The sequence below is a fragment of the Molothrus aeneus genome, unplaced genomic scaffold, assembly GCF_037042795.1.
Source record: "Molothrus aeneus isolate 106 unplaced genomic scaffold, BPBGC_Maene_1.0 scaffold_40, whole genome shotgun sequence".
Classification (NCBI taxonomy): Eukaryota; Metazoa; Chordata; class Aves; order Passeriformes; family Icteridae; genus Molothrus; species Molothrus aeneus.
This window is the reverse complement of record NW_027099068.1, coordinates 2,663,909-2,680,838: the sequence shown is the minus strand read 5'-3', so window position 1 is coordinate 2,680,838 and position 16,930 is coordinate 2,663,909. Positions and strand designations below refer to the sequence as shown.

The window sequence follows — 16,930 nt, the reverse complement described above, 5'->3', positions numbered from 1 at the left end:
GAGTAGCAGAAAGAGTGCATCAGTTCCTAGGGCTAAACATATATACTTGGGTAGAGATGCAATCCATTCTAGGCATCCTATTTGCAACAGAGGAGAGAGGGACGATTAGAAGGGCAGGAATGAGGATTTGGGACACCCAACATGTTCAAGGTCCCGCGGCTGATGTGAAATGGCCCTTGCAAAATCCCAACTGGAACAATCAGGACCCCAACCATCGTGGTCATATGCAGGACTTGAGAACCATCATAATCCAGGGCATACGAGAGGCTGTACCCTGGGGACAAAATATAAGCAAGGCATTCAAAGAGTGCCAAGGAAAAGATGAGACCCCCACTGAATGGTTGGAAAGATTAAGGAAGAGTTCTCAGTTATACTCAGGGGTGGACGCAGAGACGCCAATGGGGCAAGCGCTCCTTAAAACACAGTTTGTAGCCAAATCATGGGAGGATGTTTGAAAGAAATTAGAAAAGTTAGAGGATTGGCAGGACAGAGGACTTGATGAATTGCTCAGGGAGGCTCAGAAGGTATATGTTAGACAGGCAGACGAGGCACACAAAAGACAAGTTCGGATGATGGTGGCAGCAGTCAGGGAGGGACAGCGAAACAACCTTCCACCACGAGAAAGAAATGGCATGAGGAGAGGTCCCCGGGATTTTGGAGGACCCCCAACTGGAGGGAGAGAAGGAACAGTGTGCTATTATTGTGGTGGAAAAGGACACATGAAGAGGGAATGCCGAAAGAGGCTTAGGGATGAGAAAATGTTCAAAGAGGATTAGGGGGGTCAAGGGCTCTATCTATTGGGGACCCAAATGTCATCGGAGCCCTTGGTAAAACTTAAGGTGGGTCCCCACAAACCCCTATAACCTTCCTTGTAGATACAGGGGCTGAGAGATCAACAGTTCAATCTTTGCCCCCGGGATGTAAAATTCCACCTTCCACAGTACAGGTTATTGAGGCAAAAGGAGAACCCTTCAAGGTTCCTGTAATTAAAGATGTCTTAATAGAATCAGAGAAGAAAATAGGGGTAGGATCACTGCTACTGGTCCCTGACGCTGATTAAAATTTATTAGGAAGAGATTTAATGGTGGGATTAGGAATAAATATAAATATTGAAGAAAAACAGCTGAAAGTCAGGTTGGTTAGGGTTAGGGTTAGGGTTAGGGTTAGGGTTATTTGTTTGTTAACACTGAGGCAGGGGTAGCATTTGGGGTACTGGCTCAGGACTGGGCCGGCAGTCGAAAACCAGTAGCATTTATTTCTAAAATACCAGATCCTGTAAGTAGAGGATGGCCAACATGTTTGCAGATTATAGTGGCAACAGCCCTCTTAGTGGAAGAAGCTCTCAAAATTACCTGTGGAGGAGAACTGAAAGTCTTTACCCCCCATAACATACGGGCAGTATTGCAACAAGAGGCAGAAAAATGGATAACAGACTCAAGACTTCTGAAATACGAGGGCAAGTGTCATCCCCTCGGTTGATACTTGCAACCACCTCTCTGCAAAACCCCGCTGAATTCTTGTTTGGAGATCCACAGGAGAATTTAACTCATGACTGCCTACATAGCATAGAAAAACAAACAAAAATTAGGCCGGACCTCGAAGAGGAAGAACTGGAGGAGGGAGAAAGGTTATTTGTGGATGGGTCCTCTAGAGTTGTTGAGGGAAAGCGAATTTCTGGATATGCGATTGTAGGAGGTGAAAATTTGGAAATAATAGAATCTGGACCTTTGAGTCCTAGTTGGTCAGCCCAGGCCTGTGAGCTGTATGCAGTATTGCGGGCTCTAAAATTCTTGGAAGCTAAGGTTGGGACCATCTACATGGACTCAAAATACGCCTTTGGAGTGTTACATACTTTTGGGAAAATTTGGGAAGAAAGAGGGTTAATAAACTCCCGAGGAAGAGAATTAATACATTAGGAACTAATTACTCAGGTACTACAAGCTTTAAGAGGCCCAAAGAAAATAGCAATAGTACATGTTAAAGGACATCAGAAGGGTCTCTCCCATTTGATCAGAGGAAACAACAGAGCAGACAGAGAGGCAAAGGAAGCTGCTCTCAGAAAATTCCAGGATCAGGGGATAAGGAGAACGCGAGATGATGAGAAAGTTCGAGTCCTGAGCTTTACAGCCCAGGAAAAGGAGAAATTAGACAAAATGGGAATAAAAGAGAATGGGGGTATTCGAAAATTGCCAGACGATAGGGAAGTACTGCCAAAATCTATGGCCCGAAGAATAGTGCAGCAGCTGCATGACCAGACTCATTGGGGAACCCAAGCCTTAGTAGATCAGTTTACTATTAAGTACATGTGGATAGGAATTTATGATATAGCAAAACAAGTAGTTAGGGGATGTATAACATGCCAAAGAGTTAACAGACATCAGGCTCGAGAAAGGATTCCAGGAGGAAGGGAATTAGCACACCGACCTTTTTCACATGTACTAATAGATTTCCCCGAGCTACAAAAAGTAGGGAGATACAAGTACTTATTGGTACTGGTAGACCATCTAAACCACTTTGCAGAAGCATATCCTACATCGTGGGCTACTGAAAATGTGGTGATTAAAACCCTGCTGGAAGAAATAATCCCTAGGTATGGACTAGTAGAAATATTAGACTCTGATAGAGGTCCCCATTTTGCAAACAAAGTACTGAGAGAGGTAACCAGGGCCTGAGGCACTAAATGGCAATATCACACCCCTTGGCACCCTCAAAGCTCAGGGAGGGTGGAAAGGGCAAATGGAGAAATCAAGAAGCAACTCACCAAGCTCATGGTAGAAACTAAAATGTCTTGGGTCAGATGTTTACCCATGGCATTGTTAAACATCAGAACCCAGCCTAGGACGGATGTGGGAATCTCTCCCTTTGAAATGCTTTATGGAATGCCTTATGACTTAGAACTCCCGGGGAACCATCCTTGCATTCAAGATAGTCAAATTCAGGGTTACATACAACAGTTAATGAAACGGAGGGAGGAATTAAAATGAAAAGGGCTATTGGTACAAAGACCCCCTTTGGATATAATAATGCATAAGCTTAAACCCGGAGGTAGGCTCCTAATTAAGACTTGGAAAGAGACATCCCTAACACCCCAATGGGAAGGTCCCTATGTTGTCCTGTTTACCACAGAAACAGCCATCCCAACTGCTGAAAAAGGCTGGACACATGCCAGTTGAGTGAAAGGACCCATCACTGCAGACACCCCTGGGAGCTGACCAGTCGCCCTGGAGATCTACGGCCAACCCTTTGGAAGGCACAGGGACCTGCGCCAGCTGGGAACGTGAATGGCTGAATTAGGGGACAGAGAACTATACTGATTGAGACTCTTGGTAAGAAAACCCCTACAGGAACTGGAACAGGAGTTCAAGTGCCTTCTGCCGTGGAAAACCTGGAATGAACTGACGCTTGCTCTTTCAGTAGTGGCTGAAGTGAGGCGAGAATTATTCAATTACACCGAGTGTCTTAAATGTCAGGAATCTTCTTGTCGGGCATGGGTAAAAATCTTTTGCGGGGGCTGTAAAGATAAATGGTGGATTCTCCAGTCACATTTGGTGGGGAGTGCATGGTGTCTTACTTGTGATTGGGATTGGAGAAGAGCAAATCCATTAAGAGCCTTAAGAGAATTTATAAGGATCCCTGGAGAGCGGGAGATCCCCAACAGAGAAGCAGCGTCACTAGTTGAAAATCTAGAACAGAGAAGAGATTGGGCCCTGGCATGGGAATTCCAGCACCAATTGCATAGGATCACACGCCAAAACCAGACAGTCATATTAACTACCTTGTGTAAGAAGGGAATCCATGTTCCTCTGGGGTGGCAAGTGAGGCCTGACGAGTGGAATAGCACGATTCGCTGCTATTCCCAAGTTTATAAACAACAAAAACGTAGAGAACGTAGGGAAGAACGACATAACTCTAGGAAGACAGAAGAAAGTGAATAAAAGGCAGAGGGTGGACCCTAAGTAGGTGTGGGACTCAGGCCCTGTAAAGCTCGCTAGGGACGGCAGAGTCCGTCGTAAAATCAAAGAAATCCTTTGCAAGAGACCCTTTGCCTGGAGGCCTGACAGCCTGCCCTTAGGAGTGGGGGCAGGAGTTAAGGAGAAAGCCCAAATAAGGCACCCCTGAAGACTACCCCTGCTGCCGAGAAGATAATGATCCCTGCAGACCGACGCACCCGAGCTGGCAGGCGAGGCAGAGAGGTAAGGAGTAGTGGGGGAGAGCAATGGACCACAGGAACAGGAACGGAGCACAGGAAAGCCCCAGGTAAAAGAGATATGAGTACGAAAGGAGAAAGAAATTTGTTGCTAGGACCCTGCCCTGCTTGGCGAGCTACCTTAATTATTATAACCCTGAGCCTCCCGGTTGCCTGGGGAAACCCTCATCAGCTTTACAAAGAGAACATGATCCCCCTAAGTAAATGGACCCTAACCCCTGACTGGTCTCAGGCCTTTTTGCAATCTACCGGATCTATGGGGAATACCACAGGTTTAAGTTTACTAACATTAGTACTGCATGACAGTCTGCCACACGCTAGACACGAATGGAAGAAGCAGAAAACCTGGCAGCTTCAAGGAGTAGTGGGAGAACAAATTAATATTGGATGTCGAATGGTTAATGGGTCTGACCATACTAACGCAATTGCTATCAGTGTTTCCATGGGTCAGGAGGATAAACAAATAGCAGATTGTGCATACCCAATAACACGAGACTGCTGGCAAATCTTCACATTAACTTACACTGCAGAAGTAGTCTGTCTCTGGTCGAAAGATACACAGCGTCTTTCTTTTAAATTTATAATAGATACTAAAACGCACTCTACCACTGCTGAACCTCACAATATCACCACTCCACCCGCACCACCAGTCATACTCACCCCAAAAATTTTCAAAATTGGACCTTATATAATCAGGAAAACTGGTCAACAACAAATATTATTCAATCCAGCATGGTCTCTCAAACAGGTTGAACTGCTGATGCAGACCAATGTTTCAGACATCCAGCCAGCTTGTTCTCCATTTTTGCAAACATCCTTTGAAGGCTGAACCATTTGGCTCTGGAAATGCAGCTCCTTTAAACCAAGGAAACTTAGAGATGTGACCGGTGTTCTAGGTACAGGATTGGGAATTCTGAATAGCATTGATTCGGAAGTACTAATGAACAAATTGGCTGCTATGACTAGAGATCTGTCCAAATTACAGCAACCACGGAAGTCATCTCTGTTAGCCTTGGGGACACAGCAGTGGATGCTGTCAAACATTTTGCCAAATTGGGAAAGAGTAAATGTGAACGATCACAAATTAGTGATTGATGCACTCAGTGCTGCACAAAATAATGTTTCCTTAGCTCTCAGCTCTATCCAGGCACAATTGTGGATGCAGTCAGTTTCTGCCTCGATTATAAGAGACGACAAGGAAGGCACTTTCCCCAAAGAAATTCAGAAAATAATCTGGGACAATGCCACCAGTTTTGAAAGAGAATTCCAATCGTGGTGGAAACTGGTGAATTTTACCTATAATGCTATTTCAAATACAGCTACTGCTTTTGTCTTGACCATATGCAATGCCTCTGTACATCTAGTTTTTCCTGTTGTTGCATTAGGGATAAACCATGACAGAACTGTTCTCTATCCTATAGAACATAGGGGATGGGCCCATCAGTTTGATGACAAATGGCAAACTGTTGATTTGGAATCTTGTATTATCCGAGAACAATTGGGGTTCATCTGTGAAGGCAATGTAATTATAGCTCAAGATATCTGTTTAGACATGGAGCAAAACATCTGTCATTTTGAGATTCGTCCTAACGAGACTTCTAAAACAGTTCTTATATACATAGGCAATGGATGTGCGTGTTTTAGAACTATTTGTGCTTCTGTGCTTGTAGATAATATTGTGGTGGATACAAAGAATCACTCAAACTTCTGTGCTTGTAACTTGACTAAGATTACAGGGTGTGATATCACTTATGAAGCTAAAGTCACCTCTCATCATCTATTACAATCCAACTACACACTGCTTCACAAGCTAATGCCCACCCTGACTGGGATGAACTTCACTCTAGTGAGACAACTGATGCTCCATCAAGACCTGATCCAAATCCTCGAGAGAATCAAGGAAAGCGGACAGAAAACCCTAGTGACTGTTCATCATGACGTAGGAAAAATACACCGGGTTATAGAGAGGGTAAAGCAAGATGGCGAGCACAGGTGGTGGGATACCCTGTTCGGGTGGGCTCCTACTACCACAGGTGTCCTAAACAGTATATGCCATCCCATTGTTGTTCTTTTGATTCTGATTGTGCTTGGTTTTATTTTGTCAGCAGTTCTATTTGTTATGAATTGGAATATGATGAAAAAGCTAAGGAAATTAGCATCTATAATTAGTGCACATAGCTTAACTGATGAGGAAACTCAGTTAATGCTTGCTAGGAAGGAACTAAAAAGATTTAATTAACAAAATTGGTAAAAAAAAAAAGGGGGATTGTAATAAGTAGCAATACGTTTGTTCATTAATTAAATCAATAGCTAAATAATTATACAATATAAAAGCAATGACTAAATAGCTAAAACCACTTGATTCTTAAATGTGCAGCCACATATGGTTGCTTAGCTTGCAGGAATTGTATAGTGCTTTGGGAATTCCATGGTAAAGATACACCTTATAAGGAAAAGTTCACCCAGAGGTCACAGAGGAAGGCTGTAACAACAATCCTTAAACTCGCAAGAATTGCTAAGGCTTGCAGGAATCGTACAGTGTTCTGAAAATTCCACTGTCTAGATATGCCTTATAAGGGAAAGTTCACTCAGCGGTTAAAGAGGAAGACTTGGAGCCTTCATCCCATGACCACCAGAAGGCAGAAAAAGACCCCCTAGCAACTGAATGAGCAAGCTCAAAAGACAGACCACGTCATCCCTGGGAGAAGAAGGCAATAAAAGGCGAACTTTGGGGATAGGAACGGCGCGAGCCTAGAGGAGCGGAGACTCCCGGCCGCCCAGCGCTGAACTTTGCTTATTCTCACTTGCATAATAATAAAAATAATTATATGATCCTTAAATCCAGTGGACTCGTTTATCACAGAAGGGACTCTAAAGAGCTTGGAAGCTTCTTCTCAGCAAAGTCCCCAAGAGGCAAGGCTGGGTGGGCAGGCTGTGCAAGATGACCCATACCGGACTCTTGGGAAGGGTAGTAATGATGGCTCTAATTGCTGGTGGAGCTCTGGGGAGCCCAGGAGAGCCGTGCAGTGAGTGCTACCAACCCCTCTATGAGGAGGAAGAAGTGAGCTCCTTGTCTAGAGTCCATCAATTCTAACCCTAATTGTGTTAACTTCTCCCAATTGGTCCTTTGTCAAGAAGATAAGAGAATGTATTGGACAGCCCAGAATACCACCACTTTTAGGCAGCAACTCCTGGGACAGTGCCCTGTAGGAGAAGCCTGGTTGCGCTTTGAATGTGATGCTGCTGAAGCAAGCCTGGTAGATCTGGTCAAAGAGAAAGAGAAGGTAAAAGCAATAAGAAAACAAGACCATTTAGAGATACCCCGAGGTAAGAACCTTTTCATAGAAGATTCAGTAGAAAGAGTCAGCCACGAACTAAATTTAACCGATTGTCGAGTTTGTACCCAGATGACTGAAATTTGGCCATGGGAAAAAATTAATCTAAGGCTATTAGAAATCTTAAATTGGATACAGAATAACTCAGAATTTAGTATTAAAGGGTACAATAGGCCAGTAAAAAGAATGGTCTGTAAAAGGTATCTAGCAGTAAAGAACTCTGCTACCTGGTGGATCAGGAGATCCAAATAGATTTTGGTCTGTTGAAAGGAAAGAAAAGAACAAGTGTATCTACCATGAAGCATATGAATTTTATGAATGTATTGAAGAAGGGATAAACCCCTTTTGGAGAATGAAAGACATTTCTAAATATTGGGAATGTCCAACAGAAGCTAAAAACACATTTTTGGGGAGCCCCTAAACACCAGTTTTTGATCTATAGTACTATAGAATGCACTAAATTGCCGAGAAGCTGGTCTGGCAGCTGCACCGCTAGAATGATAAAACCAGCTTTCTTCTTATTACCCAAAGAAACTGGATCAAGTTTAGGAGTTCCTATACACAATGATTTAAGAGAAACCAAACAGAAGAGGCAAAATGCAATAGAAATTGGCAGAATCCAAGATTCTAAGAGCCAGGTTTGGACCCCAAGAAAAATTATCAAGACTTATGGCCCAGCCACCTGGGCTCAAGATGGGTCCTGGGGTTATCGGGCCCCGATATCCATGTTAAACAGAATCATCAGGCTTCAGGCAGTATTAGAGATGAAGAGAGCAATCATTAGAAACCTCTCCAACAAGATAAAAAACTAGCATGTGTAAGTAACCAAGAACGGACTCCTACACTTGATTCCAGTTGCTGGGATAACCTATGGACTTTCAAAGGAGATTGGTGGAAAAAAGTAGCTTTCTTCACTGTGTGTACACTTGCTGGTTTGCTCTTTTACTATGCTTACTTCCCTGCTTCATTAAAATGGTAGTATCTGCCAGGCAGACCAACCTAAAGATCTCTAAAAAAGTTAACCTGAAGAAACCAGGAAAGGGAACAAAGTTAAGTAGCCATGATTATCAGAGTGTTCAAGAAATTTATAATCAATACAAAAAATTAAGGAAATTCTGTGCTTATGAGTCAGAAATTGCAAGTTGATGCGAGCTTAAGTTTAAGCCCGATCAAAGAAAAAGTGGGGGGACTGTTATAAGTAGAAAAAGCTGCCAGGTTTTTTTAAAAGGTGGCAGAGTGAACAGGTTGGACCAGTTGCTGCCAGGATGGAGTTCTAACTGTTTGTTATTGTAATCAGCAGTCCTTTTAGTTACCTACTCCTTTTGTCAGTACCACCCTGACTGCTGCCAGGTGGATGACATGGCAGGGGGACATGGGAGGGCATGCAAATGACCTTGGAGCCAGCATGCCACGGGACAGCCACCCCTCCAAACTTACCAAAAGACCCCAAAAACAATGAACCAACACAGAATTAAGAGATCAAAGTGATGTCTGGATGTGAGGAACAAAGCCCAGAGCCTGCAGAGATGCTGAGACCCTTTCTTTGCCCCTTGCCCTCGCCAAGGAAGGACCTCAGCTACAGGCAGGACCCTGGGAGTGAAACTGAAAAAGTGAACAAGGGATTTTTCCTGACACTCCCATGAGGATGGAATCCCCAGCTCTGGCCACAGACCAGTGGACAAAGCTGCACTCTTCCTCCTCCTCCAAGTCACCACTGGGAGCAGTGGCAGTGTGAGCGTGAACCCGTCAGCTCTCCCCCCAGAGCTCATCACTTGTAATAAAGGCATTAAAAAGGAGAAAAGTCTCCTGCCTGTGTTTATTTCACAGTGGTGCTCAGATCACTTTCTCACAGCTGGATTGGAGGTCAGGTACTGCCATAGTAACAAGCCGACCCTCCCAAGTGCCCCAGCTACTGAGGCCACCCTGTGATAACAATGCAAGGGAGAGGGAAAACATAACTATACAGCTGCAAAACTTCTCTTAACATATACTTAATATTTGCCCCTTACTTGGGAGAGTCAACCATGGCATTACTGATCTGTAACAAAGATATTGACCCTTGTTCTGTCACTGCAAGATCTGTGAGAAAATAACTTTGACCACTGTTTCCATTTACAAAGACCACGTTGAGGACCCAAAAATCTCCCAAGATGGGGTTGGGAGGCCTCACCACATAACCAGGATGTATGTAGAGGCTGATGGCTCTGGGCTCAGTTGTGTGCAGACTGAGGACAGGAGTAGCCTGAAAGGAATTGGAGGGTGGTTCCACAGATGCTGGAGTTTTTCTTCATTGTATGAAACAGGCAGAGAAAGAAAGAATGGCACCAAGGGTGTGGAGCGCCCCCGCCCCAGGCAGCGGGGATTCTACCCAGACAGAGAGCATCGGGCGAGGGGCGTGATTGAACGAAGATTCCACCCCTCCACCCTGTGGAGCGTGGCCCTGCAAGCCCGGGAAAAGACACTCCACCCCATCTGGCCAAAATAGGAATGGCCCCAGAATGTTCTTCCTTTTCTGTGCCCTCATTGCTTTAAATTCTACTGCAGTGTCCCCACCTTATTTTTTTCCATTGGTTGTGCTCCTTGATCCACCCATTTGCAGTGCCCTGCTCCTCCTGCTATTGGACCCTGACCCTAAACTCCACCCCTACCCTGTCATGTGAAACCCATGACCCGGCCCGCCCCTCATTTCTTGTCTTGTTCCCGGGCTCAAGAGAGGGTCCTGGATTTTGCTAAAGCCGGATCCATCCTGTTGCATTCCTGTCCCTGTTGGTCACCAGTGGCTGCCTGAGGTCTGAGACTCCGGGGCCGGGGGAGTTGTTGTGGCCCTCGCTGGGGCGGAATGCAGCACAAGGGCAGCTGGGGAGGCCCAGAGTGGCACCAGGAGAAAGGAATTTCCCTGCCAGGGCAGGGCTGTGGTGCAGCACGTCCCCAGCAGGAGCCTGGAGCAGCCCAAGGCTTTGTGTGGGCAGGCAGGGGCAGGCAGGAGGCAGAGCTGCCAGCAAAGGAAGGGCCCAGCCAGCTGGGGCAGCCAGGGGATGCCGAGAGCCTGCAGGGACAGAGACGCAGGGCAGGGACACCGTAGGACAGCCTGGGCTGCACAGGGCACAGGGATGGGCAGCAGCTGCAAGACAGCCCTGCCAGAGCCAACTTGGGCAGCACCTTGGCCATGGCTGCTGGGCCTGGGCCTGAGCCGTGAGGAGGGGACAAGTGACCCTTGCAGGCCTGGGGCCTCATGGCCTCCTTGTCCCTGCTCAGCAGCCTGGCAGGGGCCGCCCCATGCTCCTGCCCTTGGCATTGCCCATCCCCACATGCCAGTGCCCATCCCGGGAAGAGCCCTGAGCAAGGAGGGAGGGACAGGATCTGCCTGGCCAGGGCTGGGGCTCAGGCCTTGGCCCTTTGCATTCCTGAAACACATCCAGGTTTGCTCAGCACCAGAGACACCTTTCCCTTGCTTGTCCCCAGCTATCATTACTATCTCCAGTATTCTGCTCTACTTGGAACTTAGGGACACTTTCTCAGTCCTGTCCCTCAGTGAGACCCATTAAAAGTTCAAGAAAGTTTGGACTTGGAATCTGATTTTGAGTTCTTGAGAAGTCTTTGAGCCCACTCTGAGGGACTGGCTCTGATGCAAAGAGCACCAAAGCCCCCGAGGGTCATTACAGTCCTGGTGCTGTGTCTGTGCTGCTGAGCTGGGCCGGGCTCCTGGCCCAGAGGCAGCTCCTGGCAAGGGCAGCAGCGCTGCAGAGAGACAGCTCTGGCCAGGAGCAGCTCCTGTGCACAGCCCAGCAGGGCTGGGGCACTGCCAGGGCCCCTCAGGGACACCAGCAGGGCATAGACAGAGCTCCCAGGGGCTCAGCACTGGCAGGGGCTGTAGGATGTCCCAGAGGGGGCTGTGTCACAGTGGCGCCTCTGTGGCTGTGTCATAGAGGCACAGAGCAGCTGGGATGTCAGCAAGGGGCTGTGTGACAGCACAGAGTGGGTTCTGTGAGATCACAGATTGGGCTATGACATCACAGAGTTTGTTGTGTGAGGTCATTGAGCAGCTACAGCATCATAGAAGAGCATCAGGGAGCAGAATGGGCCCCTGTTATCCAGGAGGAGGCAGTCAGAGAACTGCTGAGCTGCTTGGATGTTCATAGATCCCTGGGAGCAGATGGGATCCACCCCAGGGTGATGAGGGAGCCGGCAGCTGAGCTTGCCAAGCCAGTCTCCATCATTTACCAGCAGTCCTGGCTCCCTGGTGAGGTTCCAGATGACTGGAAGCTGCCCAATGTGACACCCATTCACAACAAGGGTGCAAAGGAGGATCCTGATAATTATAGGCCAGCCAGCCTGACCTCAGTACCCGGTAAGGCAATGGAACAGTTTCTAGTGAGTGTCATCACCCAGCACTTCCAGGATGGCCAGGGGATCAGAGCCAGCCAGCAGGGGTTTAGGAGGGGTAGGTCGTGTTTGACCAAGCTGGTCTCCTTCTATGACCAGGTGAGCCTCCTGGTGGATGCAGGAAAGGCTGTGGGTGTTGTGTGCCTGGACTCCAGCAAGGCCTTTGGCACTGTCTCCCCCAGCACACTCCTGGAAAAGCTGCAGCCCAGGACTGGGACAGGAGCACTCTGTGCTGGGTTCAGAACTGGCTGGATGGGCCCAGAGAGTGGTGGTGAGCGGTGCTGCATCCAGCTGGGGCCAGGCACCAGTGGTGTCCCTCAGGGCTCTGTGCTGGGGCCAGCTCTGTTCAATATTTCTCTTGACACCATGGATGAGGGGCTTGAGTCTTTCATTAGTAAATCTGCAGATGACACTAAGCTGGGAGCGTGTGTCCATCTCCTGGAAGGTAGGAGGGCTCTGCAGGGAGACCTGGAATGGTTGGAGGGAGGGGCAGAGTCCGATGAGATGAAGTTAATTAAGTCCAAGTGCCGAGTCCTGCATTTTGGCCACAATAACCCCTGCAAGGCCAGAGGCTGGGGACGGTGTGGCTGGACAGTGCCCAGGCAGAAAGGGACCTGGGGGTGCTGGTTGGCAGCCGGCTGCACATGAGCCAGCAGAGTGCCCTGGTGGCCAAGAGGGCCAAGGGCTCCTGGTGTGGATCAGGAACAGTGTGGCCAGCAGGAGCAGGGAGATCATTCTCCACCTGTACCTGGCTCTGGTGTACCTGGCATTCTTGCCCTGTACTGGCACCATACCTTGAGTGCTGTGTCCAGTTCTGGGTGCCCCAACTAAGGAGGGACATGGAGGGGCTGGAGCGTGTCCAGAGAAGGGCAACAAGGCTGGGGAGGGGTCTGGAACACACATCCTGTGAGGAGAGGGAGCTGGGGTTGTTCAGTCTGGAGAAAAGGAGACTCAGAGGTGACCTTACCACTCTCTCCACCTTCCTGAAAGGAGGTTGTAGTCAGGTGGGGGTCAGTCTCTTTCTCCAGGCAGCAAGTGACAGATGCAGAGCACACAATCTTTAGCTGCGCCTAGGGAAATATAGGTTGGATATTAGGAAGAAGGGTTTTCACAGAATGTGTGATAAAGTCCTGGATTGGTTTGCCCGGGGAGGTAATGGAGTCACCATCTCTGGATGTGTTTATAAAAGGCTGGATGTGGCACTCAGTGTCATGGTTTAGTTGAAGTGTTAGGGCATGGGTGGGACTTGATGGTCTTGAAGGTCTCTTCCAACCCAGTAATTCTCTGATTCTGTGATTCTGGGATTTGATGATCCCATTGGGTCCCTCCCAGCTCAGCCCCTTCTGCAATTCTCATCCTTTGGCTCAGTCTTTGTGTTCCCTCAAGGTGCTGGCAGAGCTGTTGGGGACACGGCAGAAGTGGGGCAGCCCCAGTGTTCCCCTGTGTGTGACACCCCAGCAGTGACAGCCCCAGTGCCCCCTTTGTGTGACACCCCAGCAGTGACAGCCCCAGTGTCCCCTGTGTGTGACACCCCAGCAGTGACAGCCCCAGCGTCCCCTGTGTGTGACACCCCAGCGGTGACAGCCCCAGCATTGCCCTGTGTGTGACACCCCAGCGGTGACAGCCCCAGCGTTGCCCTGTGTGTGACACCCCATTGGTGACAGCCCCAGTGTCCCCTGTGTGTGACACCCCAGTGGTGACAGCCCCAGCGTTCCCCTGTGTGTGACACCCCAGCAGTGACAGCCCCAGCGTTCCCTCCCTGCAGTCGCTCCAAGGGAAGCGTCCAGAGCCGCGTCCAGTCCATGGAACTGAGTGGCCACTGCCCACCCCGGCCTGGGCTGATGTGGATTCCTCTGCACACAGCTCGGGGAAGGTCCCCCTGGCCACCTGCACAGTGCCACAGACAAGTGTCAGACACAGTCACAGAGCTCTGCCCAGAGCTTCTAGGAAGAGAGAATTAAAAAAAACCCCAAAACCATATAAACCAAAAAATAAAAAAAAGAAGAACCAAAAAATGAAAAAAACAATAAAAAACCAAACAAACCATATCAAAAGAAACCCCAGCGCCATAACCAAACAACCAAACCAAAAGAACAACACAAATGAACCAACCAAAACAGAACAAAGAATAAAAAACTAAATCAAGCCAAACCAACCAAATAAACAAAAAAACAAATCAAGAAAAAGAGAACTCCCTCCAAGTAGAGCTGTTCCATCCTTCAGTTGTCACACTTGCACTCACACAAGACCTGGGGCTGCAAAAAAAGAGAATTGATTTGGCACATTTGCAGGAAAAGCAGGTTTAGGACAGGCTCTCAGCAGAACTGTTCTCAGGTGAGCCAAAAAGGCCCCTTTGGCAGCTGCAGGGCCATTGGAAATGCAGAGCCTCAGCCCACAGGGCAGGGAAGGGCTCTGAGTTCCCCTCCCCTGACACTAAACCCTGTTCCCAGGCTGCTTCACACTCAGGATTCTGCAGTAGGACTGCACAGAGCTGAGAGTGGCCTCTGGCTTTTCCATGTTGTGTGTCCTAAAGCTGCCTGGGAGAAGAAATTTCGGGTCAGCTCCGCTGGCACAATCCCTGCTGGCACAGGGCACAGCCCCAGGAAGGGCTTTGCGTGCCGTGGCTTTGCTGCAGGCAAGGAAAGCTCCTGGCTCAGGGTCACCTTTGCTGCTCAGCCAGAGCCCCGAGTGCCCCAGCAGCAGCAGAGAATGGCAGCAGCACCAAGGGCAACCATCACCATTGCATGGCAACCATCCCCAGGCCCCCGTTGCTGTGGTCAGTTTCCATGGCAACCATCACCAGCTCCCTGTTGCTATGGTCAGTTTCCATGGCAACCATCACCAGCTCCATGTTGCTATGGTCAGTTTCCATGGCAACCATCCCCAGCCCCTGTTGCTATGATCAGTTTCCATGGCAACTATCACCAGCCCCCTGTTGCTATGGTCAGTTTCCATGGCAACTATCACCAGCCCCCTGTTGCTATGGTCAGTTTCCATGGCAACCATCACCAGCCCCCTGTTGCTATGGTCAGTCCCTCGGCAGCTCCGTGGAGACCCCATGCCAGGGGTGGTTGCCATGGAAACCAGCTCAGGCCTGGAGCCGGAGCCCGTTGCCATGGCAACCATTGGCAGCCCCATCCCCAGGCTCATGGGATCCCAGAAGCACAGAATTGGCTGAGCTGGGAGGGACCCATCAGGATCCTCCAGTCCAACTGCTGGCCCTGCACAGGACACCCCAACAATGCCAGCCTGGGCCTGGCAGCGCTGGCCAAACGCTGCTGCAGCTCAGAGAGCCCTGGAGCTGGGACCCTTCCCTGGGGAGCCTGGCCAGGGCCCCAGCAGCCTCTGGGCAAAAACCTTTTCCTGACATCCAACCTGAGCCTGCCCCGACTCAGCTGCAGCCGTTCCCTCCACTCCTGTCCCTGGGCACCAGAGGGAAGAGGTTCCCACAGCCCCAGCCAGGGACCCGCTCCCAAGGCTGCTGCCATGGCCACCAGGGCTGGCACCAGCTGGGATGCTCGGTTTCCACCTGCTGGGGTTCAGGAACGGGATTCCTCAAATTCCTGCTCCCGCTAAAACCGCGCTGCCCTCGCTGCCCTCCCACCTCCCATGGAAAGCACAAAAGACAAAGATCCCAGGCTGGGATAAGAACAATTTCCTGGGAATAGCAACGACATAAAGAACAAACAGGAACAGAAATAATATTGGTAACAGAAGGGATAAGAAAATCTATTTACAGAGAAAACTACATCACCAGCGACTGGGTCTTCCCAGCCACGTATTCTGTCCTGCCTGGAAAGGACACCTTTCTTCTCAGGGAGAGAGAGAGTCCCTTTCCTGCCCCTGGCAATGACCTGAGGTGGGAGTGACTGTAATGACACGGCCATGGCCAGACCCTCATGTTCTTCCATCTCCCATCATGTCATTGGCAGGGGCAGGAAAAGGGACAGGTGTCTTCCCATCATGGATCACAGGGAACATGGACCACCAGAACTCTTCCCAACGTGCGTCCTCCAATAGGGGATGAAGCTGGAGCAGTGCATGAAGCTCCTCCTTCAGTCGAGTCATTCCAGGGCTTCCCTTACCGGTGCCTCTGTTGGTGTTTGTTCAAGTGAGAGCTCTGGCTGAAGCTCTTCCCACACTCAGAGCACTTGTAGGGCCTCTCCCCGGTGTGGATGCGCCGGTGCCTGACGAGGGTGGAGTTGTGCTTGAATCCCTTCCCACAGTCAGGGCAGCGGAAGGGCCTCTCCTCAGTGTGAATCCGCTGGTGCAGGAGGAGGTGGGAGCTGCTCTGAAACCTCTTCAGACACTCAGGACACTGGTAGGGCCTCTGCCAAGTGTGGATGCACTGGTGGATGATGAGGGTGGAGCTGCAGCTGAAGCCCTTTCCACACTTGCCACGCTTGCCACACTCCTGAGGCCATTCCCCAGTGTGGATCATCTGGTGGCAGATCAGGCTGTTGCTCTGCCTGAAGCTCTTCCCACACTCCAAGCTGCTCATGGGCCACCAGCTCCGAGCTCTGGCTGAAGCTCTGTCCACCTTCCTGGCACAGGGTGGCTCTTTCCGCCTCAGAGCACCCTGGGCTGGGCTTGCAGCCCCTCCTTGTGTGGGATCTCCAGGGATTTTCCACCCTCTTGCATTCCTGTGCTGTGGAGTCACTCAAAAGAGCCTCTTCCATCAGATTATACCATGGGGATTTGTCCTCCCTGGTGTCCATCCTCAGCTCCTGGTCTGGGGGAGGAAGGACAAGGAGAAGATGGGATTTGCCTCCATGCCAGAGGGAAGGAGATCCTCCCAATGTGTCCCTGGCAGGACGGCATCGACAGCAGGATTGTCCTGCAGCCAGGGCCCGTGCTGGGCTGGGAGATGGAGCAGGAGAGAGGGGGAAAGGGGCACTGACTTCCTCCTCACCTGCCTGCGTGTCCTGGGACATCTTCCTCTTCCTCACAGCCTCCTTCTCCATCCAGCCAAGGTTTGGGAAAGAGAAATCCTGGTTTGGGGAAA

At 49.5% G+C, this 16,930-nt stretch overlaps 1 protein-coding gene across 1 annotated transcript in view; it reads right to left on the bottom strand.

Annotated features, from left to right (window-relative positions):
- Positions 1-16,426, bottom strand: part of LOC136570875 (zinc finger protein 774-like) — a 233,612-nt gene extending 217,186 nt beyond the window's left edge. Inside the window, exon 1 of the mRNA XM_066571280.1 lies at positions 16,011-16,426. Within this exon, the coding sequence (XP_066427377.1) occupies positions 16,011-16,426 (416 nt within the window). The remainder of the gene's footprint in view (positions 1-16,010) is intronic.
- Positions 16,427-16,930: the final 504 nt, after the last annotated feature.